Below are 25194 nucleotides of genomic sequence, written 5' to 3'. Positions count from 1 at the left end.
ATGGTGGTTTGGAGCTTTACCCTTGCCCTGCCTTCTATTTCTCCTTCCTGAGCCACGTCTCCAATATTGTGAAGCCCAATCATGTTGAAATAGTATGTAGGAGTTTCCTTGGAACTTTAGGACATGGGACAATGTTATATTGGCTCAATCCTGCTTCTTCTATTGAAATTTGCAGCTTCCATGGCCCAGCAGAAACAGCGTGTGTAAATTATTAGGATTGTGAGAGGTTTGCTATGCTGCAGAGCTGGGTGAATTCTCCCCTTCAATTTGTTTTTGGGTCACTGACACTCTTTGTGAATTTGGGCTGAATTCATGAAAGTAGGGGGAGAAAAGCAGGAACATCTCCACCTATACATTAAACAATAGAATAAAAGATGATGAAGCAACAGAAAGGACTAATTAGATAGTTTGCAAACAGTGTGTTTTCAGTCTGAGTTTGGTAATAAATGCATTGAGATATTAATTTGGTAATGCATTAACTTGTGTACAATATAAAGATAATTACTCTTTTAATCATTGTAATTCTGGTGCTTTGAGAGAAACCCTATCAAATGTGAACAGGAGCACTAGGTTTAGTCACACCTATTCCATTACACAAGAATGACAAGATTATAAGAGATGATCTACTTATAAACTGCTTCTATTTTAATGTTTTTTCCCCATCTTGAGTAAGGGCATTTAAGCTATGTCTGTCTCATGGGTTTGTATTTTGTCTTTAGTGTGTTGAAAATAAAATGAATTTAACTTTGAAGAGTCTATGAAACTTAATGCTAAAATAATAAAAAAACCTAGGTAGCTTTCAGATAATAAAGAGAAATAATAGTGACTTAAAAGATTTACAATGGAAAAATGATTGACATTGATCTGGAGTTTTTCTTCAGTTTTGCAACATAATGCAATTCAAATGTTATATCACAGTTTGAGTTATAAAGTATTCGTGCTGCTCTCTAAAAAGTAAGTACAAAACTGTGCTGGCACAAGCCAACTCTTGTTCTAGTGTAGCATGGTAATTGATTTCCCAAAGCTGACACTCTTAATTTCTTGTGTTTCAGAGCTGTGAAAGTTAACTGAAGTAGAATGGAAGCTACCATAATATTACCTATTCTGAAGAAAAAATTAGCCTTCCTTTCAGGTACAGTTTCTGATTTTTCTTCAGTCAGTTCCTCAGTGTATCATTTGAATCTGACTTGTGTGGTTTGTTGATCTTTGCCAGATGCATCTGACAGAAGTGTATCTTAGATTTTCACTAAGGCTTATTTCAAACACTGGTCTAAAATATCTTTTAATCTGGATAGCAAAACTAAATTCAAACATAGTTTGTCACTAGTGGGTCTTGGCAAGCCAATTTTTATTCTGGTCTGTAACTTGATTGAAATGACCTACACAAGGTTGGTGTCATGTTTCACGTCTTATAAAATAAAATGTGATAATTTAATAAGGGTCCAAAACTAACTACTAACTGGCATGTAAGCAATTGATTCTGAAATTTAGGACAATTCGTTTTCAGGATTTCTTATAGAAAGTTCTTCCTCCTCCTTTCCTTCCAATCTTTACGCCATAAAAGTTAGGGGCCATCTTTTTGTTCTGTGTGTACAGCCCCTAGCACAATGGGGTTCTGGTCCAGACTGAGTCTCTTGGGCATTCAAATAATTAATAATAAGATGAAATCTTATCAAGTAGTAAAAATAATGATTTAGTCTGGCAGGGGTGGAGCTGGAATATTAATTTGTATTATTTTGCTCAAACAAATTTGCATTTTAGGTTTAAGTCAATCATTTACAAAAGAATGAAGACTTTCCCTTAAGAGATGTATGTTTTAAATGACTTGAGATTGTGCTGTTTTAGATGTTCACGTTGCTTTTAGTTCTTGCTGTTTTAACTCCTATGCACATCAGAATTTAAGAAAGATGAGTTGCTGATAGGTAACATTTTTGCAATCGTACAAATCAGGAAGCATTGTTTTAGCTTAAAAAAAAATCACTGTATTTCAGCTAATGGCTAGTTCTTAGCCAAATCAAGCAAGTGTGTGTCTTGCTTGAATGTCTAAAACATTAAACTCCCATGTTTCTCCTCAGAGCTAATGTATTTAGAGCAGTGGTTCTCAACCTTTCCAGACTACTGTACCCCTTTCAGGAGTCTGATTTGTCTTGTGTACCCCAGGTTTCACCTCACTTAAAAACTACTTGCTTACAAAATCAGACATAAAAATACAAGTGTCACAGCCACACTATTACTGAAAAAACTGATTACTTTCTCATTTTTACCATAGTATTATAAAATCAATTGAAATATAAATATTGTATAGTATATAGAGCAATATAAACAAGTAATTGTATGAAATTTTAGTTTACTGACTTCACTAGTGCTTTTTATGTAGCCTGTTGTAAAACTAGGCAAATATCCTAGATGAGTTGATGTAACCTCCCCCTCAAGAACCACTGATTTAGTCTCTTCCCTTGCATTCATTCTCTCTCACTCACTCACTCACTCTCACTCACACCAGCTTCTTCTGGCAGCCTGCAATAGTGAGCAATTTCCTTAGCTGCCTCCTTCTCTGGGAGCAGTTTCAGCAGTTATAGTACAATTGTTTGATTAGCATATGCCTCAAGGAGATTCTGAGCAGCTAAAGTGCATTTGCAATTTGGCAAGCTACCTGATTCACTGTGAAATACAGATATTCTTAGTGAAAAGCAATTTAATGAGTGGCTGTTTAAATGCTGGAAAAATTTTGGAACTTACTATATTGCTGAGTAGGCTTGATTCTTTGGAATTACATAGTATTGACAGACATTTTAATTTAATGGTACAGATTTATACAACGGGTTTTTTTAGCTTTCTCAGATGTGAATAAAGAAAATTGGTGGGCAACCAGTTTGTCAAATCTCTTTATATCATTTCGTTTCAAGGAGTTTTAAAATATAATCATAATAAAACATCAGAAGAAAGTTATGCTGTGAAAATATCTGGTAGGTTTTTGGATGTTGAGCTCCCCAGACATGAGAATTATAATCTGCTAGAAGACTAGAAAACTAGTATGTTTGGACCTGCTTTATTATTCCTTGTCTAACTTTACATAATTTTCCCTCCTCCACTACACAGTGCTTTTCAGGACTTGTTCTCTTGAGATAGGAGGCTAAGCTATGTGGTTCCTTCTAGAAGCTATTGGCAATAATGCTTGATTAATTAGCTCAGCTGGTACCCCACTTCATTCACCAGAGGGAAAATACAGCAGTTTCTATTGGAACAGTATTTCCATGGACTTGGAAACCTTGGGCCAAATTCAGAAGCAATATAAATGACTGTGCAAATTACGCATTGGTAAATTAGTGCATAGGACTGAGGGGGGAGAAATGTGTGCTTCTGTAGAAGCAGAAAAAGCAACCAACAGGAGGGTGTAAGAGAGCAGTTCCTTCAGTTTTATTTCTTATACCTGTCCTTGGTTGCTTTTTGTGGTACAGTCCTGCTCTTCCAGTTTCTCAGCATGTAAATTTGATCAGTTTATGCTGATCTGTAACATACTTCACATGAATTTGTCCTACTTTAAGATTGGTTCTAAACCTGAGAATCCTCACATAATAGCTCAAATTATGGCTTCTTTGTCAGATGACTTTTTTTTTTTTTTTTTTTTTTTTTTTTTTGGCTTCCCGTCTAGAGTCACAATCAGATTTGGGATTGCCACTCCTACAGATAGTACTGTGAAGGTGGTGGGGGATGTGTCTGAGATAGAAATAATGATGCAGTGATGAACAATCATGCAAGAGAATTTTTTAAAAAGGAAGGAGAAATGAATGACTTCTGCTGAATCTCGTTATCGCAATATAACTAAGGAGCTGAGACAAAAACGAAAAAAATAATCTGGGTCCACCCTAACATTGGTGTAACTTCCATTGTGTAATATGTTTTGGGTTTTTTGTATTGATGATATTGAATGCTATGGGTATGTTCAGGGAAGGTTGCTGACATTTCCTAACTGATAATCTGGATGTGATTGTTAAGCAATTTATGCCAAACAGTTTTATAATATATCTTAAAATTGATTGGTTGTGAATTAAAATAATTCTAGTTTAGAAGGGTACATAGAATTGCTCGATACCTCTTATTGGAATTGTAGAGCAGTGTCATTCATTGGAGGGAGTTTGTGGGAATTAGATAATCCCTGTTTTGCCATCTTTTTGAGTGATTTAAGTCAGTTGAAGAAACTGTTTGAAGACTTTCAGTGACAGAATATTTGTCTGACCTGAATAAGTCTTGGCTGTTTGATAAACCTGTACTAAAATTATTATGCAGGTAGAATAAAGGTTTTTTAATCTTATCTCCTTAGTAAAAATAACTCAGTTTGAGCATGCTGTGAAATGTCATGAAACTTAATAACATATCTAATTTATTGCAATCTTTGGTGAAAATGTCAACAAATAAATAGCGCTTTAAATCCACACTGTGAGTGCTGTTTAAATCCAGGTAATTATTCAATAAAAATCATCCTAGAGATCAAACACTTACTGCAGATGTGAGTAGATTTCAAGTGTCAAATCTAAACTTGCATATGCAATGTTGAGGGCATCTTAAATTTTAGATTCTCTTGTGTATTCAATATAAGCGACTTTTTACAGCTAATTTATGGTGTGGTTGCTTTGTGATGGTGATGGGGAGAAGGGCATAGGGCATGAGAGAGACTTAGGCCATGGCTACACTACAGAGTTAAGTCAACTTAAGTTACGTTGACGATTATAAACTACTGTTATTACGTCGCTTGTGCATGTTCACACAATGCTCCTTGTGTTGGCGGAGCTTATCCACAGTTGGTGCTCTAGCACCAACAGAGACAGCAGTACACCATGGGTAGCTGTCCCATTGTGCAAATTACCACCTTCTTCCGCTAAGAGTTCTGGGAATGGATCAAAATGCATCATGGGAACGGGATTACTGCCCCATGATGCAATTTTCTCTGTCCCACAATTCCAAGGGCTTCTGACTACGTTTTGTGCTGTTTTTCAACTGCCCCTGTAAACTTGCGTCTGCCATCTCTGCCTGAAAGCATAGATCCTGCACTGCTCACCAGTCTTGTGATGAGCGTTAAGAACACAACGTGGCTGACCCTGCAGTATTTCATGAGCTGTGAATCTGAACAGGAATCCATGCTGCCTGCCCTGCTGTGTGCCATGGAAAGAAAAAATTCAAGATTGATGTTGACATTCATGGAGCAGCTGCATATGGTGGACTGTCGCTATTGGGCTGGGGAAAACAAGCACTGGGTGGTGGGATCAGATTGTGATGTAGGCATGGGATGTCGAGCAGTGGCTGCACAACTTTTGTATGCACAAAGCCACTTTCCTTGAACTGCATGCGGAGCTCATCCCCGCCCTGCAGCGTCAGGACACCAAAATGAGAGCTGCCTTAGTAGTGGCAAAAAATGTGGCGATTGCTGTTTGGAAGCTGGCAACTTCAGTCTGCTACTGGTTAGTCGTGAATCAGTTTGAAGTTCGGAAGCCCATTGTCGAGGTTGTGTTGATGCAAGTATGCAGGGCCATTAATTGCCTCCTGCTACAAAGGACTGTGACTCTGGGCAATGTATGGGAAATAGTGGATGGCGTTGCGGCAATGGGATTCCCTAACTGCGGCGGGGTGATAGATGGCAGGCATATCTCAATTTTGGCCCCAGACCATGTTGTGATGGAATACACCAACAGAAAGGGCTACTTCTGTATGGTATTGCAGGTGCTGGTGGATCACCAGGGTCATTTCACTGACATCAGCGTGGGGTGGTCAGGGAGGTGCATGACGCATTCATCTTCAGGAACACTGACCTGTCTAGAAAGCTGCATGCAGGGACTTTCTTTCCGGATGAGAAGATTCCAGTAGAGGATGTGGAAATGCCCATAGTGATCCTGGGAGACCCAGCCTTCCCCTTACTCCCATGGCTCATGAAGCCTTACATCGGAAACATTGACAGCAGCAAGGAGCACTTCAACAGCAGGTCCAGAATGGCCATAGAATGTGTGTTTGGTGATTTAAACGGTCTCTGGCACTGCCTTTTTGGCAAGCTGAACCTCAATGAGGAAAATAGTCCCATGGTCATAGCAGCCTGCTGTGCTCTACATTTGTGAAGCCAAGGGGGAGACGTTTCCCGAGGAGTGGAGCATTGAGGTGGATCACCTGGCGGCTGATTTTGAGCAACCAGATACCAGGGCTATTAGAGGGTCTCAACAGGGGGGCTATTCGAATCAGGGAGTCTTTGAAGCAGCGTTTTGGCAATGAGCCCCAGTCATGTGTCTTTCTGTAATGCATTTAGACAGGCATTATTTACTTGCCACCTAGAATAACGATTCCTGCCTGAGAATTAATTGTAGTCTGTAAATGTGCTGATTGCCACTGTGTATGAATTTCTGCTGCAACCCCAGTATGTAGGTCACAAATAAAACATCATTGTCTTTGTAAGACTAAATTTTTATTAAACAGTAATACACATATTAACATTTCTTACAAGGTTCATGAAAGTGAGCAACACTCTCTGAAATGAGGATCTCACAGCTGTGTGTAAGTCCAACTGTTACGGAAAATGTTCCTAGGGTTGGAGTACAAGGGGTACTGTGGTTGGCTGGGAATGTACAAGAAATGTGTGTGGGGAGTTTGGGGAGGGCATGGAATGCAGTTCTGTATGGGTGCAGGGGAGTCAAGCGTGCATGTGTTCCAACTGCAGCGCAATCAGGGACCTGAGCATCTATGATTGGTCCTCCATGAGCTTTATCATCGGCTCCTGACCCTCTATTAACTGCTCCTTCCCCTGTCCCCTCTCCTGGCTATCCATTTCTAGTTTTTCATTTATTGTCTCTCTCCATGGTCTGTGCTCGCTATTGGCCTGATCAGATGATTGCAGCACTTCTCAAAACATGTCCTTGTAGAAGCAGCACGTTTTCAGTGCCGCACCAGAGTGACCATTGGCCTCCCTTGCCTTCGGGTACGCCTGTCTCAGCTCCTTGATCTTAGCCCGGCACTTCTGTGTGTCCCTTTCATGCCCCTTCTTGTCAATACCAGGAGCAATCTGCTCGTATGTATCAAAGTTCCTACGACTGGATTGGAGCTGCGACTGCACAGCCTCTTCTCCCCACAGACCCAACCAATCCAGCAACTCTGGTGTACTCCGGGTGGGAGCACATTTGCTGCAGAAAGCTGGCATGGTCAGCTGGGAAGATGTGATGTGAGCTGTCCACGCTGAGCAAACAGGAAGTGGAATTTCCAAAATTCCTGGGGCTTTAAAGGGGGAGGGGTGCATGCCTGTGTAGCTGGCTGCAGGGCAACGGAGTAGACTGCTTACCAGAGTGGTCATGATGGGCATTGTGGGACACCTCCTGAAGGCCACTTAGGGTGACATAAGTAAGCACACTGACACTGCCTCACTCTAACTTTGTCGCAAAAAGCTCTTTGCCACCCATCGAGGTGGTTTTATTATGTCAGCATCGCCACAAGTGTTTTATTGCAGTGTAGATATACCCTGAAGGAGTCAAAAGGAAGCATGGCAACTGCAAACTTTATACTGCAGCCCTCCTTGTAACACAGGATGTAAAACTTCAACTGTTCGGTATTTAGCTGGAGCTGGTTGGAAAATGATAAGTATGTTTCATGGAAAATTTGAAACTTTTCCACTTAAAAACAAAATCAAGAACCTGAAAATAAAAATAATTTTCCAATTGTTGAGTCCCCCCTCTTTTTTTTCCATTAAAAAGGAGGAAAGGCAGAATGATTAAACAACCAGTAACCAAAATATTTAGACTTTTTTTGTAGAATAACTGCCAATTTTGATTTTTTTCTGCAGATAGTGTTTGGAAAAGTTTGAACAAAATTTTTAACCAGTTCTAGTATTTACAAAATAGTTCTTCTGATTGTAAAATACACATTCAAAGCAAAATGAGAACTGGTTTTGCGATCTTTTTGACATGATTCCTAATATACCTGGTGACTGACTGCTTGCTGAAGTGACTGACGCCATAAGCAGGCTTTAAAAAAATGACAATTTCAATTAAAAGATGTATTTTCATTCACAATTTTTCACACATTTGCAACATATTAAGTGATTCCTACTATATGCTGAATAAACTGAGTTAAGATTTTCTGTAAGGCCTTGTCTACACACTGCAGTTTTGTCGACAAAGGTTTGGTATGCAAAATAACGATACTATGCTATAATCCCTTAGTCTGGTGGAAGCGTGAAATTTATAGCAATTTTCCCTCATTTCCTTTGGTGGTATCCAACTAACCAGTTTTGTTAGTTTTAAAACTCAGCTGTATTGGGTGACTTTTTTTTATTTGAAAAGTGGGAGACATTCTTTGTTTTACAAGTCAGTTCGGTTTCCATGTGAATTAGTTGAGAATGATGGTCAAGTGGCAGTTTGCCTAGTTGAAGGAATGATGTTATTTCTACAGAAAATGGGGCATCACTCCTAGTGTTATACTATAATGAGTGTAGCCAATTAATTTTATTGCTAAAATCAGTTTCAGTATCCTCTCTCCCTGTCACACCAGATCTGGTGTTGCTCAACACATAAGCAAGCAGCTGAGCTCATGAAGGATTGATTATCAGTGACAAAAGGAAAAGAAGGCATTGGAAATAGTCTGTATTCAACTCTTTGGTACTAGCTCTGTGTTAGTAGGGGTGGAGGGAATCTTTACCTGTATTAAAACAGTCAACTGTTGTTGGAAAAAAATATTTGCCCTGAGGGGAAGAGAAGCAATATTTTTGCTCAAGTAGATGCGGTTTATGTGAGAAGCACAGTTTCAAGGAAAATCTCAGTGGTATGTGACAAAATGCAGCAGAGATCTTGCCTCTTTTTAAGGTTAAGTTTGACGGACCAGTATATTGCAATTCTGTACCCTTGGACGATTAAAGGATCCTTTATTCCTTGGTTTTTCTTATGGTTTGATCCTTGTTGGCATAGTAATGGAGACAGCTGATTGAGTCTCTCTGGGGCAGATTCCTGAAGTGATCTGGTGGAAGAAAGCACAATGGGCTTGAATATAGATGTTTTCTTCTCTGACTAGAATTTATTTAAATAGAACCTCTACAAGTACTGTAGGGTTCCTTTTTCCACTCCCTTCAGGGACATCTTTATTCTTCATTTGCTGTTTGTGGGTTTTTTTATCTAGGTCTTTGAGTTTCAGCTCCAAATCCCTTCATCTTCTGTTTGTTTTGTTTTAATCCTGTCAGCTACGTATGTGACAGTGGTACTTTGCTCATTCATTTGGTCTGCTAATTTTTCCATCCTGCATCCATTTTTAAGATCTGTAACTACTGCTTGAATTCAGCCTTCATGGAGCTTAGCTCCAAAACAATTTCTTTGATGTCCGCTTTTATGGATGGGCCATGCTTGTCTGTTTTTTTTTTTTTTTTCCTGCTGTCTGCTTGCTCAGAGCTAAATGCAGTATTGGAGATGGATATATCCTCCTGCCTCTTAGAAGAAGTGTGGTTTGGTTTTTGATGGTGGAAGACCATATTTTGTTTGATGTTTTAAGAAGCACTCCTTTTTTTTAGTGTTTTTGTTCTTGTTTTTGAGAACTTTGTGAAGACAGTCTATCAGTGGAGAAACATGGCTTTTGACTTACACTTGAATTACAATGGTTTCAGATTCTAAGACAAATACTATTTTGCTCTTATTTGTTCAATTTAATATATTTGTAAGCAATATAGCTGGAGAAGAGAAACCTGCTTTTTTTTAAAGTGCACTCAGACTCAAGCTAAAAGGTAAAGGCAGCCCCTTCAACTTCTGAACAATATTGATCCAGTTCCCTCCTTCCTTCCTTTTTTTCATTTCATACCCCTACTTTGTTACTGGTTGGGCTTTCAGTAGCCCCTGCTGTTCAGGAAGGGAAGAGGCAAAGGCAGCTGTCTGCAGCTTTTGCTGCTCAAAACAGTGAGCTACAGAATGGAGAAGACTCTAGCAGGAACTGTCCTACAAGTGCTTACTGGTTTCTGGGCGAGGGAACAACCCATACTCAAGAGCCCCTCAATTCCCTCCTTTGCCCATTCCTGGGAAAGAAGGTGTCAACAAGGGTGGTAAAATTAAAAAAGGGTCCTTGGAAACACAATTTACACTGCTCAGACTGCTGAGCCCCACTATAGCTGGTTATCAACAATCTAGGTTAGCATTCTCTTGGGCCATCATGGTTAGAAAGATAGAAAACTACTATAACCTTCATGGATAACTTCCAAGGGGCAAAAAACAACAACACCTTTCTTGCTTCAAGAAGTCTGATTGAACCTAAAGGGGCTAATTATATGAATAAGATGTGCAGAATCTGGTCCTTTTGTGAGGGATGTGGAATATACCCAGTTGTCTTATATTCCAGATATCATCGCTGGATCTTTAATTCCAGCTTTGGGCTTTGAATGGCTTTGAAAAAGAACAGACTTTTAACTATTATTGCAGTTAATTCCAACACTAATTGTATAAACGGCCAAGTTATGTCACCTGCATCTCTGCTTATCTTGGAAAAGAGCCCCTCTCAGTATATACCAGTTTGTAGCTACAACACTTGGTACTAGTGTTCTGATTTTGTGTGCGTGGTGGGCTTATCTCCTATATAATTCTGCACAGATAGGACTCTCTTTAAGTGGCTTTGTGGACTGATTGGTCATAATCAAATTCCATTTAGATCAACTGCTGTCATGAAGCAAAAACTTGATGAGTTAATGCCTTTCTTAACTTCATAATCAAGGTATTTAAAAGTACTTAAGAAAAACTTTCCTTTTTAGGATCTCTGAAAACAATTCTACTCCCCGCACCTCCATTTCCCTCAATAATAAAACTGAGATTATCATCTATTATGCAAAATCAAGCTTTCCAGGTCTGGCTGAACTAGTTTGGATACTGTCCCCTTACTGTCGATAAGTAACTCCTTGTTATATTAGACTATCCTGCGGGATTTTACAAAAAGGTTTATACATTAAAAAAATCTTTTATCCCAGTAAGCAATGGCAAAGAAAATCAGAGCACCTTTAAAGCTACTGAAATTTACAGTTTCCTTTGAAACTGGTTTATTAATGCAGATGTGGAACATTTGAAAAAAAGCCAAAGGATAGAAAAATATTATAATATAAGGCCACAGTGGTGGCTTAAAAAGCTATTGGGCTAACTTGTAAATCATACTGCAGTTTATATCTGTTCATTTCCATGTACTATATTTTATTATAAAATTTAGATAAGCAGCATGTTTTCAGCCTGAAATACAGTTTCTCAGGAAGATGGTTGCTGAAAAGATCCAAGTGCAAAGATATAAAATTCTGTTCAATCCTTGCAGCTTTGCTTATGTTACATCAGTGGCTCAGTAACTAGCACTGGAAACAGGGCATCCATTAGACTTTGCATGTCCAACTGATATCTTGCAATGCTATACTATGGGAATGTGAGTGGTAGAACCGATATGTGATGGCAGGGCCGCCTAGAGGATTCAGGGGGCCTGGGGTCTTCGACGGCGGGGGTCCTTCTGTTCTGGGTCTTCGGGGCACTTCGGCGGCGGGTCCCGGAGCGAGTGAAGGACCCGCCACCGAATTGCCGCCAAAAACTCAAGTGGGGGCCCCTGAAAACTCTCATGAGGGCCCCTGCGGGGCCCGGGGCCTGGGGCAAATTGCCTCACTTGCTCCCCCCTCTGGGCGGCCCTGTGTGATGGCGGGTAAAGAGGGACATGTCCAGGGACAACAGTCAGGTGAGAGCTATTGTCCCACCCAGCAACTGAGAAGGAGGAGAATGCAGCAATTCCTAGACTAAATGCTGCCCCTGTTTTGGTGGCTCCATATTCCATATCAGCCTATGGCTAGTAGGTCTAATAATGAGATACCCTTTGATTTTCCCCAAACTTGCTCTGAGCCTCCTGGCACCTATGATTGTAGTATATAGACTCCTAGACTTTAAGGTCAGAAAGGACCATTATGATCATCTAGTCTGACCTCCCGCATGATGCAGGCCACAAAATCTGACCCACCCACTCCTCGAATAATTCTCTCCCATGACTCAGCTGTTGAAGTCCCCAAATCATGATTTAAAGACTTTAAGTCGCAGAGAATCCTCCAGCAAGCGACCCCTGCCCCATGCCGCGGAGGAAGGCGAAAAACCTCCAGGGCCTCTGCCAATCTACCCTGGAGGAAAATTCCTTCCCGACCCCAAATATGGCGATCAGCAGAACCCCGAGCATGCGAGCAAGATTCTCCAGCCAGACCCACATTGACCATTGATACTAATTACCAGCGATGGCACGTTATTGACTTATTGACTAAAATCACATTATCCCATCAAACCATCCCCTCCATAAACTTATCAAGCTTAATCTTAAAGCCAGAGAGGTCTTTCGCCCCCACCGTTTCCCTCGGAAGGCTATTCCAGAACTTCACCCCTCTGACGGTTAGAAACCGTCGTCTAATTTCAAGCCTAAACTTCCCGACGGCCAGTTTATATCCATTTGTTCTCGTGTCCACGTTAGTACTAAGCTGAAATAATTCCTCTCCCTCCCTGGTATTTATCCCTCTGATATATTTAAAGAGAGCAATCATATCCCCCCTCAGCCTCCTTTTGGTTAGGGTAAACAAACTGAGCTCCTCGAGTCTCCTTTCATACGACAGGTTTTCCATTCCTCGGATCATCCTAGTAGCCCTTCTCTGTACCCGTTCCAGTTTGAGTTCATCCTTCTTAAACATGGGAGACCAGAACTGTACACAGTACTCCAAATGAGGTCTCACCAGCGCCTTGTATAACGGAAGCAGCACCTCCTTATCCCTACTAGAAATACCTCGCCTAATGCATCCCAAGACCGCATTAGCTTTTTTCACGGCCACGTCGCATTGCCGACTCATAGTCATCCTGCGATCAACCAGGACTCCGAGGTCCTTCTCCTCCTCCGTTACTTCCTACCGATGCGTCCCTAGCTTATAACTAAAATTCTTGTTAGTCATCCCTAAATGCATCACCTTACACTTCTCACTATTAAATTTCATCCTATTACGATTACTCCAGTTTACCAGGTCATCCAAGTCTTCCTGCAGGATATCCCGATCCTTCTCCGAATTGGCAATACCTCCCAACTTTGTGTCATCCGCAAACTTTATCAGCCCACTTCTACATTCGGTTCCGAGGTCAGTAATAAATAGATTAAATAAAATCGGACCCAAAACCGAACCTTGAGGAACTCCACTGGTCACCTCCCTCCAACCTGACAGTTCACCTTTCAGTACGACCCGCTGCAGTCTCCCCTTTAACCAGTTCTTTATCCACCCCTGGATTTTCATATCGATCCCCATCTTTTCCAATTTACCCAATAATTCCTCATGTGGTACCGTATCAAACGCTTTACTGAAATCGAGGTATATTAGATCCACCGCATTTCCTTTATCTAAAAAGTCTGTTACTTTCTCAAAGAAGGAGATCAGGTTGGTTTGGCACGATCTGCCTTTCGTAAAACCATGTTGTAATTTGTCCCAATTGCCATTGACCTCAAGGTCCTTAACCACTTTCTCCTTCAAAATTTTTTCCAAGACCTTGCCTATTACAGATGTTAAACTAACAGGCCTGTAGTTACGCGGGTCACTTTTTTTCCCCTTCTTGAAAATAGGAACCACATTAGCTATTCTCCAGTCCAACGGTACCACCCCCGAGTTTACAGATTCATTAAAAATTATCGCTAACGGGCTTGCAATTTCTCTCGCCAGTTCCTTTAATATTCTCGGATGAAGATCATCCGGTCCGCCCGATTTAGTCCCGTTAAGCTGTTCGAGTTTGGCTTCTACCTCGGGTACTCTAATGTCAACCCCCCCTCCTTTATTCCCCTCTGTCACGCTGTCTCTATTCCTAAACCCTTCATTAGCCTCATTAAAGACCGATGCAAAATATTCGTTTAAACATTGTGCCATGCCTAGATTATCCTTAATCTCCACTCCATCTACAGTCTTCAGCGGTCCCACTTCTTCTTTCTTTGTTTTCTTCCTATTTATATGGCTATAAAACCTCTTACTATTGGTTTTAATTCCCCTCGCAAGGTCTAACTCTACACGGCTTTTGGCCTTTCTCACTCCATCTCTACATGCTCTGACCTCAATAAGGTAGGTTTCTTTGCTGATCCCTCCCCTCTTCCACTCTTTGTACGCTTTCTGCTTTTTCTTAATCACCCCTCTGAGACGCTCGTTCATCCAGCTCGGTCTAAATCTCCTGCCTACGATCCGTTTTCCCTTTCTCGGGATACAGGCCTCCGACAGCTCCTGCAACTTCAACTTGAAATAATTCCAGGCGCCTTCCGCCTTTAGATCCATAAATATGTTAGTCCAATCTACTTCCCTAACTAGTCGCCTTAATTTATTAAAGTTAGCCCTTTTGAAATCGTAAACCTTAGTCTCCGATTTAATTTTGTTAATCCTTCCATTTAGTTTAAACCGAATTAGCTCATGATCACTCGAGCCAAGGTTGTCCCCTACAACCATTTCCTCAATGAGGTCCTCACTACTCACCAAAACCAAATCTAAAATGGCATCCCCCCTCGTCGGTTCAGCAACTACTTGATGAAGGAATTCATCAGCTAGCACGTCTAGGAAAATCTGAGCCCTATTATTGTTACTAGCATTTGTTCCCCAATCTATATCCGGGAAGTTAAAGTCTCCCATGATTACACAGTTCCTATTAGTATTTACTTCCCTAAAAATATTAAAGAGTTCCCTGTCCATATCCAGGCTAGATCCCGGCGGTCTATAGCACACCCCAAGCACTATCCCAGGGGAGGCTCTAGTAGTTTTTTTACCCAATGTGAGTATTGCCCAGACAGACTCCGTCTTATCCATTCCATCACTTATTATTTCTTTACAGTTTACCTCATTATTGACATACAATGCTACTCCCCCACCTTTACCTTTGTTCCGGTCATTCCTAAACAGCATATACCCTTCCATACCTGTACTCCAGTCATGACTACCGTTCCACCACGTTTCGGTTATTCCTACGATATCCGGTCTCATTTCTCGGACCAGGAGCTCCAATTCCTCCATTTTGTTACCTAGGCTTCTCGCATTGGTGTATAAACATCTTAATTTATGCCGTTTAGCCTCCCTCCCATTTGTTATCCGATTTGGTACGGACACTGTACAGCCAGTATGACCTATTAGTCTAGTATCCATCCCCCCCATCTTCCTTATGTCCAATCTCTTCCCCCCGGCTATGTCTGTTCTTGTCTCGTCACCCTCCTTCTCAATGTTGTAATATGGCGTGGAGATTAACTGGACATCTCCCAACCGTCTTCCCTGAATTCCTAGTTTAAAGCTCTCTTGATGAGATGAGCCAGCCTCCCTCCCAGAAGTCTATTTCCTTCCCTGCTTAGGTGAAGTCCATCCCGTGAGAACAGTTGCCTGTCCCCGAAAGCCTCCCAGTGGCCATAAATCCCAAAGCCCTCCTTATAGCACCACTCCCTTAGCCAACTATTTATCATCACAATCCTGTCAGCCCTTTGCTGCCCTTCTCTAGGAACAGGCAGAATCCCACTGAAAATGATCTGAGCCTCGATTTCCTTAAGCGTCTTCCCCAGCCTGGCATAATCTCCCTTGATTCTCTCTAGCGAGAACCTTAGCCGTGTCATTCGTTCCTACGTGAAGGATGATCAAGGGGTTCTTACCTGCTCCTTTTAGGATCCTTTTCAACCGCAGGTCCACATCCCATATCTTAGCGCCCGGCAGACAGCACACCCTTCTGTTCTCTGGGTCCGCCCTGGTCACAGGCCTGTCTAACCTCCTCAGTAAAGAGTCCCCAATCACATAAACCTGCCTTTGCCTGGTGACAGTGCGATCTACTAATCTATCCCCTGTTCCCTCTAGTCGCAACCCCCGTCTGTTCCTATTTTCCCTTATAGTCTCTCTTATGCCACCCTGTACTGTCCCGGGGCCCAGATTTGGTGCTGTCTCCATCAACTCCTCCCCTCTTTCTATGGGACTAGCCGCTCTTCTCTTCTTCCTCACCCTTCCCCCTTCAGTGACCATCTGCTGCACCCCTTCCTCGTTATCCAAACACCCAAACCTGTTTCTGAGCTCTATTTCTCCTTCACTGACCCTCTTTTTCCTTGGCCTGCTTCTCACGGTCACATGCTTCCACTGCGCTTGTTCTCCCCCCGACATTCCCCCCTCACAGACCCTGGCCCCTGCTTCCACCTGTACCCCTGAGCATTCCCCTTCAGCCATCCCTTGCCTTTGCTCCATTAGCTGCTCAAACCCCCTTCTAAACTCTACCAGGGTCTCTACCTGAATCTCCAAACCTCCAAACTTGCTCTGAGCCTCCTGGCACCTATGATTGTAGTATATGATGGGCACACTTCTGTTACTTTACCTGCCCTTCATTCTATTTTGCTGTAATGGATGTATGTCTGCTACTCTGCCCATCTTCTGCCTTTGTGTTTTGCCCTTCTCGCTAGTGAATAGTTCAGCATGCCTCTCTTCTGTTGCTCATAACTCTCCCCAAGCAGCTGTAGGGCAGAGCTGATGTGATTCTTCTTAGTCTCACAGCACAGGGTTCTGAAGAGCAACAGAAAAAACCAACAATCTGGGACAGTCTTTGAATGAGCTGGAGTTTGGGACCATGCACCTCAATAGGAGACCAAAGGTGGCTTTGTCACCTTTCCCCTTAAACCCAAGATCCTGGGGGCAGCTGGTGGCTGGGTTTGGACACTTGCAATTTAGAGCAAATGACTGCTCTAAGTTTTGCCTGCTTATGTTAATTGCTCTCAAGGAGGGCCATTGCACTGGTCGCATGCCCTTCTGCCCCCAGCATATCCTTGACATACCCCCTATGCGGGGTACATTGAGGGGATGGCATAGAACTAGCTCTACACCCAACCAGGGTTCTTTCCCAACAAAGGAATAGGCCCTGGCCATATATTGTTAGTATCTAGTATTGTGGGCATCTACCACGTGGCTTAAACAGCCATTTCAAATGAGATAAAAACATTTGTTTGGTCAATGGTTTACATAATTTGTGGTGTGATATCAAATGTAAAGTATATTTTAACCTCAGTGCCTCATCTTTATTGAGAGCAAACTTGGAAGTCCCTTTTTCTTAAGTTGTTGTTGCTGTTGTTACAGTAGAACCCGGTTTATCTGATCCTCCATTATCTGGTTTTCTGTGTTAACTGGACAACACATGGACACACGACCAGAAGGGGGAGATATCTCCTGTGGCCACTAGATGGCGGGACAGCACTGTACTTTCCCATTCTCTGCTTTATCCATTTTTTTGATTATCTGTTCTGGCCCGGGTCCCAATTAGATCAGATAAACAGGGTTCTGCTGTATTTCTTTGAATTATTGTACCACCTAGGAGTCCTAGTTCTGGACTAGGACCCTATTGTGCTAGGCACTGTACAAACACAGGATTTGAATGAGAACAAAGAAATGACTTTGGGAATGTTTACAGGGAACTCGTTCCAAGTGTGAGGGGAAAGCATGGGAGAAAGCATGATGGTGTTTGTTTGAGAATTTTAAAAAGTGGGCGATGGAGTCAAGAGTCGACCCCTCAGTACTGAAGGTTCATCACTTCATGAGATCTAGTGAAATGACTATGAATTCCTTTCCCTACATATTAAAAAAGTGTTATGGATAAAACATAAAGCACCCGATTTTCAGAGCACTCAGCTCTCAACACTTCAGTGAGAGTTCTGGGTGATCTTTGCCTATGAAAATAGGCCTTAAATCTTGTGTGTTTTGACCTTAAAATATTCGTTGTTTCTTTATATTTGGATGAAAATCTGCTGTATGCTAACAGAAGCTGTACAATGTACTTACTGTTGTTCCGATCTAGATACACAGGCCATTGTGGGTTCTTGGGTATTTAGTAATTCTGAAAATATGGCCATTAATATGGCTTTAGGAGCTTAATTTCAGACACCCTTTAAAAAATAATTTGGTCACATGCTCTACATTTCCACCTTTTAGGCCTTGATTCAGCAAGGTATGTAAGCATGTGCCTAACTTCAAGCACATTAATGGTTCTATTGAAGGCAAGTATATGCTAAAGTACCTTCCTAGATTGGGGGCCTTAATGTAAATTTATAGTCTTAAAAAATCTCAATGTCTTTTCAGTAAGTGTTCAAAGTTGTTATATATTATTAACTATGTTTTGCATTAAGGTAACCTCGTGACCAAACCCTGTGTTTTGAGCATGTCACTTACTGGTACGTTACAAATACATTGTTTAGTGTATTATGTAACTTTGCTTTAAGGTCCAAGATATGCTTCACAAAATGTTCTTTAATTACAGGACTACCCACAACTCACTGCACTTTTGTTCACTTGTAATCTTTATAGCAGTTTTAGACACAAGTAACATGTAGTTTGAGACTATGTAGCTGAAAATGTTTATTTTTATCTTAAAATGACATTAAATCTTTGTAATGCCTTTTTTTTTTAAATAGGAGGAAAGGACAGACGAAGTGGCCTCATTCTGACAATTCCATTATGCCTTGAACAGACAAACATGGATGAGCTGAGTGTTACCCTAGACTATCTGCTAAGCATTCCAAGGTGACTAAGTGACTCTAAAGGTGTTTCTTAAAAGCACTAAATATTTTTATCTTCTAGTACAAAACATATTTTACATAGTAATAAGGAATAGTCAATTATTTTTTGTCAACGTCCACATTTCTTGGTCAACATATAGTCAAGCTCCAGACTCCAGAGAAACATTTTTCACACTTCAATAACATTAATGACGACGATAAAAAGATTTTGTGGTCCGTTCAAGTGTGTGGTGGTCTGGATTTGGTCCGTGGTCTCCCATTTGACTAGCCCTGGATTATACTATAATGTGATCTCATTTGATTTCATTATAACAACTTAAAACACAAATAACATAGTAAATTAAAAGATATATGTGGTAGTTTCTTTTAATTATCCTACTTGTTTTTTTCTGTCTGATGTATTTCACCATTGCATTGTTAGAATACGTGCAGTAACTTTTCTTTCTGATAATTGTGGTGTAAACTAACTAGCGACTATACTTTAACTGCAACATTAAAAAAGGCTAGTCATTGGAATTGGTGGGACTTTTCAGACAGAAAAGTTTTTTTTTTTTTTTTTTTTTTTTTTTTTTTGCAAGCGTTCTATTCATACAGGCCCAGATTCACTGAAGCACTTCATACATGCTTAAAATTAAGCACAATTTAAGTGCTTCAGTGAAGTGAGTGGGATTACTTACATGCTTAAAGTTAAAAAAATGCTATAATTGTTTTGCTGAATTTGGGCCAGAGTTCAATGGATTCTATCATTAACTATGGGTTTGATAGTAAAATTATTAACTTCTGTGGGAGATTTGCTTGTGGAAAAACTGCAGGTTCAGATCTATATTTATTTGGCCAGATATTATTCATTTATTTGGTTGGATCTGGTGATGGGGGGCAGAAATTATCCAACAGAACTGGCAAGTCATCCTCAAATCTTAGTTTTATCATTTTGTGTTTGATTTTTCCCCCTCCACAACTGAATGCTCATGTTTCCAACATGGTTAAAGGACCAACTATAACAGAGCGAGAGAAAGAGATGTTAGCATAATTAAATAAAAATGCTTTATGCCTTTTTTTTTTTTTTTTTTTTTTTTTGCTAATGGGAGTATCAGATCTTTTCAAATATATAGACTAATGATCTGGCCCCAAAGTCAAGACCAAAGAGAAGAAAAATGAATATTACTAAAAGAAACCTGAGACACTCAGGTCACTCCTGTAAAGCTTGATTGAATAATTTACTTGTACTCCTTAATTAGTTACATTCTTGTTAATTATACATTTGTGTTTTGTTTAAAAAAAAAAAAAAGAGTTGGAACTTTTACAAAATTATGGGTGAAAATTGTGCTAACCTTATTCATGGAAGTAGTCTAATTGACTTCAGGGTTTGGTTCTGTTTGTTGAATAAATGTAGACATAAGTATTCTACCAAAATTAGTTGTTTTACTATCTAGCTGTGATATATACTGCACTTATTTTGCTTAAAGCTATCTGAAAATTCACAATAAGCATTGCTCGTACCATGTGTAAACTGTGAAACACCTATGAAAATAAAGTTTGACATTCCCACCATTGGTGTTGACAGTCATGCAGAATAATAATATGGGAGACCATCCTGATTTACTGTTGGTTTAATAGTAGAAAGAATTTATTTTAAAAAAAAGTGTTTTGCTTAAATATTAAAGATTCTTTGTGCTCTACTGGAAGGCTTTAAAAAGCTTGTGAGTTAGCATTTTGTCCCCAAACCAGGCTTGTGCGTTTCCAACAAATATCAAGCCTAATTCTTTAAAGCTTTACATGAGTGGTCTTACCTGTGAGAGTAGTCCTGTTGACTTGTATGGGAGTTCCATCAGTGGATGGTTTGCAGAACTGGACCTGAAGTTATACATTGTTTAACATAGACTGGCTCAAAATTATGCCTCACTAACTTCAGTAGCTGGTGGTGTAACTCCAATTTTTTCTTTTATTAATGTGAAATGGTTTGTGGCAGGCCAGACTTTTATAGTGTTGAAGTGAAATTTCTTTGATTTGTACAACATCCATGAAATACTGCTGTGGATTTTTAAAACAAATTCTTAGCTATTGAGTAGAGGTGTCTTTGTTATGATATATGATATGATTTAAAATATAATTTTTTTTTAAAGTGCAAGATAAATGCAGAAATATTTCATGTCCTTCAATGCCCTGTCAATGGAGTTTGCAGGCTTCACTGTTCTAATGCACAAATCAGTTTTACCAATTTTTTTTAAAGCTTAAATGCATTGTGTTAAACATTTTATTTAACCTTTCAGAATTGGATAATTTGTTGTTTTTTGTGGGTTAATAGGTGATGGAATATACAAATGCTGTTGTTTGTTTCCATTGACCTTAAGAAAACAATATTTCAAAGGAATATGATCATGACACTATTTGTGTTTGCTGTATTCAAGGTTGGGTTGTGTCAGCTCCTATATAAATCTTCTAGTTATAACTTGGCTTTCAGAACTTGATCTGGCTGTGACATTGCAAACAGTCAACCTAATTTTCAGTGGGGTCCCTGGAAAATCTTATGCATGTCTTCAGGAGGTGCCATTTAAATGTAAATAAAGTAAAATCCAGGTACACAATGGCAGCCATATTGGAAATTAGTTTATTCATAAACTAAAAATTGACTAATATGCTTATGAATATTTTTCTACCACTCCAATTGACCACCCCCCCCCCCCCCGCCCCACCGCTGATTAGTTGGTTCTTATCCATAATGTAGGCTAAAGTTCTGATCCTGAAAATGCTTACTACCTAGCATACTGCTTGCTGCTATGAGTAACTGTATTGGAAATCAGTGGGATTATTGTAGTAGTAGGCATGCTCTATATGTACATTTTCAGGAGCTAAACACTTTTTTTATTAAAAAATAAATTAAAATTGGCAAGGGTACTGCATGTTGATTTAAAAAAAAAACATAGTATATGCACACCATTTTTCTTTAAGTACACTTGTCAGCTCATTATAAGTGATAGTAAATCCATCTCAGTCCCATAATGGTGCAATTATAGTAAACTAAAACTGTATACATGTAGTAATATTGTATGTATTTGAACAATGACTAGAATGTCTTACTAAACAATTTCTAGTCAGAGCTGGCACTAGTGTGCATAGTTAGTTAATGCTATCCAATGTTCTCAGTTGCTTATCACTCGCTGAACTTTTAACTGTTGAGACTGAAACTTCCCATGCTGAGTCATTTCACCGAGAAGCTTTAGAGCAGTGGTTCCCAAACTTTAACAACCCGTGAACCCCTTTCACGAAAATACCAAATCTCAGGAACCCTCTCCTAAAAATGAAAGTTTCCAGGGATTTTCTCCCTTACCTGAGCATAAATTATAGAAGCAGTGATCTTGGAAATAATTTGTTTTTTTAATGACACATTTATTACACACTATTTATTATTACATTATTATTTCTCATTACATTATTAATTTTATTACATTATGAAAACGGCAACATTCTTTCAAGATTTCACTTTTGTAGCTCGTATCACGTCAATTAAGCCTGTTATGTTTCATCAAGGAGTACCAGATGTGAACCAGCATGAAGGTATTTAAGAAGCCAACTTAAATAAAGAGTTCCTCCCACAAGCATTTGGGTCTTGAGCAATCCAGGTGAACAACGCACGACTATAACAAAGCTTAAACTTGTTCTTCATAATAATTTTAAAAACAACACTAGCAGTCTGTTTAATTTTAGAAACAGCAAAAAAATCTCCTCCTCCCTTTCCATTTCTCATAAGGAGTCTTGAAGTTTAAATCTCCTCAGTGTGATGGATGTGCTTGCTTTGATCTGCATAGCTCTTGGAAGTCCGGAACCTCTGGAGAAAGATAGTCTCAGGTCTGGTTCGGCATTGAGTCTGCTTCTGTATTTGGTTTTCAGATGTACATACGAGGAAAATGCTTTCCGCACAAGTATGTTGTTGAAAACGGTAACAAAACGATAGTAGCTTTTTCTGCCAGCAGGGGGTACCTGTTTCTTAAACTCAGCCAAAAGTTGATCAATGACAGACTTCTGAAACTCCTTTTCAGTTCGTAATCACAGGAGATCTCAATCAATTTCTCTTTTTCCTCAGTGCTCAATATCTTTGTTGAGAGAGTGGTATCATCAAAGGGGTTGCGAATCCAGTCATTATTGCCTGACGTAGCTGGAAAGTATTCCCTGAACATTGTGCAAAGTCCTTTTAGGTGTGCATTTATATTGGTTTTAATGCACTGATTCAACCAAAGCTTATGTTCTGTTAGGAAGTCATGAAGAGTACTGAAACGCTCAATTTGATTGTTTTCCAAACACCTTTCTCAGAACTGCGACTTCTTTATCATGGATTCAGCTTGGTCTTGCATGTTGAAAACTGTTATAGTGAGGCCTTGAAGAGCTAAGTTTAGGTCATTAATCCTCGAGAAAATGTCTGCTAAATAAGCTAGGCTCTGGAGCCAGACATGATTTTCCATACAGTTGGTGAGGTGGAAAGGGTGGCTGTTGAAAAAAACAAGGATTTCCATTCTAAGCTCAAGCAAGTGCACAAGGATTTTGCGACGTGCGAGCCATCTAACTTCGGTATGGGGCAACAAAAAATTGTGTACACTACCCATTTCTTCACAAAGTACGTGAAATATTCTGGAATTTGTCATGATTTTATGAAATTCACCATTTTCACTGCATTGTCCAGCACTTCCTTCAGACCCTCAGGCTTGTGTTTTGCTGCGAGAGCTTGTCTATGGATACTGCAATGAGTCCAAGAGACGTTTGATGCAACCTTTTTTGTTTGAGCTATGAATCCAGTGTACTTCCCTGTCATTGATGTGGCCCCATCAGTGCAAATGCCTAGGCAATGAGACCAATCTATTTCCTTTTCTTGAAAATGTGCATTAGTCAGATTGAAGATATCTTTTCCAGTTGTATGTTCTTTCCATGGTCAGCAAAAAACCAAGTCTTCTTCAACCATACCTTCATTCACATAACGTACAAACACGAGCAAAATAGATAGATTAGCAACATCAGTTGATTCATCCAACTGTATAGCATAATATGGACTATTTTTCACTCTATGTACAATTGTGGTCTCTACATTACTTGACGTCATTAATTTTTTGCGGCAACGTATTATTGGACAAAGCGGGGAGGGATAGCTCAGTGGTTTGAGCATTGGCCTGCTAAACCCAGGGTTGTGAGTTCAATCCTTGAGGGGGGCCATTTAGGGATCTGGGGCAAAAATCCTGTCTGGGGATTGGTCCTGCTTTGAGCAGGGGGGTGGACTAGATGACCTCCTGAGGTCCCTTCCAACCCTGATATTCTATGATTCTATGAAAGGTACTACGTCAATCCTTTTTGCAGCCTTTTCTCCGAGCATGCAATGAACTATGTCTTTTATACATGGACCAATCAAGCTCTCTGCTATGGTATGGGCCTCTGATGCTTTTGCTACTCGATAGCTCACTTGGTATGACGCTTCAAGTGTATTTTTGTTATCAGTACTTGCTTTGGATACAAAACTGGTAATGTCACTTTTCCACTTGGCTAATTTTCACTTGAAAAAATCAACAGGCTTGTCGAGTTGTGTGGGGTGTCTAGTTTCTAAGTGGTGCTGAAGTAGAGAAGGTTTGAGGCTGTTGTTTGCTAGAACGTCACCACAAATTATGCACTCTGGTTTTGTACACTCTCTTTCTCACCAATGCTGTAAAGCCATATTTTATATAATCGTTGTCATATTTTCTTTTCTTCATAAGCGACTTTCCAGGACCATCATGATCATTTGACTTAGATTTTCCACACTTTGGACTTGACGAAACACTAGCTGATGTCAAACGTTCGTTTTCTCATGTCTTTACACTTTCCGTTTTCAGCCACGTGTCCAACAGTTCAAATAAAAATAACACACTGAGAACGCTAACAAACGAACAAACTAGTAAATGAGAAGATTCACTCAAGTCTCATTGAAGCAAAATCGCACACTACCGAGAATGACTGAGTATGGACTAACTGAGGGTCGTTACCGCCACATTGGCTACAATGACCTTGGTTCCAGCTGATTTCAGGGCTGATTTCAGGGGGGAGGCAAGTGGGGCAATTTGCCCCGGGCCTTTCAGGGGCCCCCATGAGAGTTTTCGGCGAGTCTTCGGCGGCAGGTCCTTCAGTGCCGCCGAACACACCCGGAGCGAATGAAGGACCCGCTGCCAAAGACCCGGAGCTCCTTCCGCTCCGGGTCTTTGGCGGCAGGGGCTCCTTCCGCTCCGGGTCTTTGGTGGCAATTTGGCGGTGGGCGTCTTTCACTCGCTCCGGGACCTGCCGCTGAAGTGCCCCAAAGACCCGGAGCAAAAGGACCCCCGCCACCGAAGACCCCAGGCCCCCTGAATCCTCTGGGCGGCCCTGGCTGATTTGGTGCGCAAACACTTTTTCTTCCGGCAGCAGGGGGGTGCGGGGCCAGGGAAAAATTAGCCTGGATGGTCCCCCAGATACAGCGTGGCTCCCCCTCCCACTCTGCCCCTCATGCCGCCGAACTTCCCCTGTCTGCCAGGGACAGGGTCCCAGCTGCCGCCTGCGCACCCAGGGTCCCAGCTGATGGCCCCGCGCTCCACGGGGCTCGGGCTGCCCGCCCCACATGCCTGGGTCCCGGCTGCTTCCCCCCATGCCTGGGGTCCCTAGGGATGGCTCCGTCTGCCATTACAGAAT

At 40.8% G+C, this 25194-nt stretch overlaps 1 protein-coding gene across 1 annotated transcript in view; it reads left to right on the top strand.

The window, feature by feature from the left end:
• SESTD1 (SEC14 and spectrin domain containing 1) overlaps positions 1-25194 on the top strand; it is a 139901-nt gene that overhangs the window by 44240 nt on the left and 70467 nt on the right. The window contains exon 2 of the mRNA XM_065413701.1: positions 18415-18523. Coding sequence (XP_065269773.1) covers positions 18415-18523 — 109 coding nt within the window. The remainder of the gene's footprint in view (positions 1-18414; positions 18524-25194) is intronic.

This window comes from Emys orbicularis, chromosome 11 (genome assembly GCF_028017835.1).
Source record: "Emys orbicularis isolate rEmyOrb1 chromosome 11, rEmyOrb1.hap1, whole genome shotgun sequence".
In the NCBI taxonomy this organism is placed as follows: Eukaryota; Metazoa; Chordata; order Testudines; family Emydidae; genus Emys; species Emys orbicularis.
The sequence above is the reverse complement of the archived record's forward strand: the minus strand, read 5'-3'. Positions and strand labels throughout refer to the sequence as shown.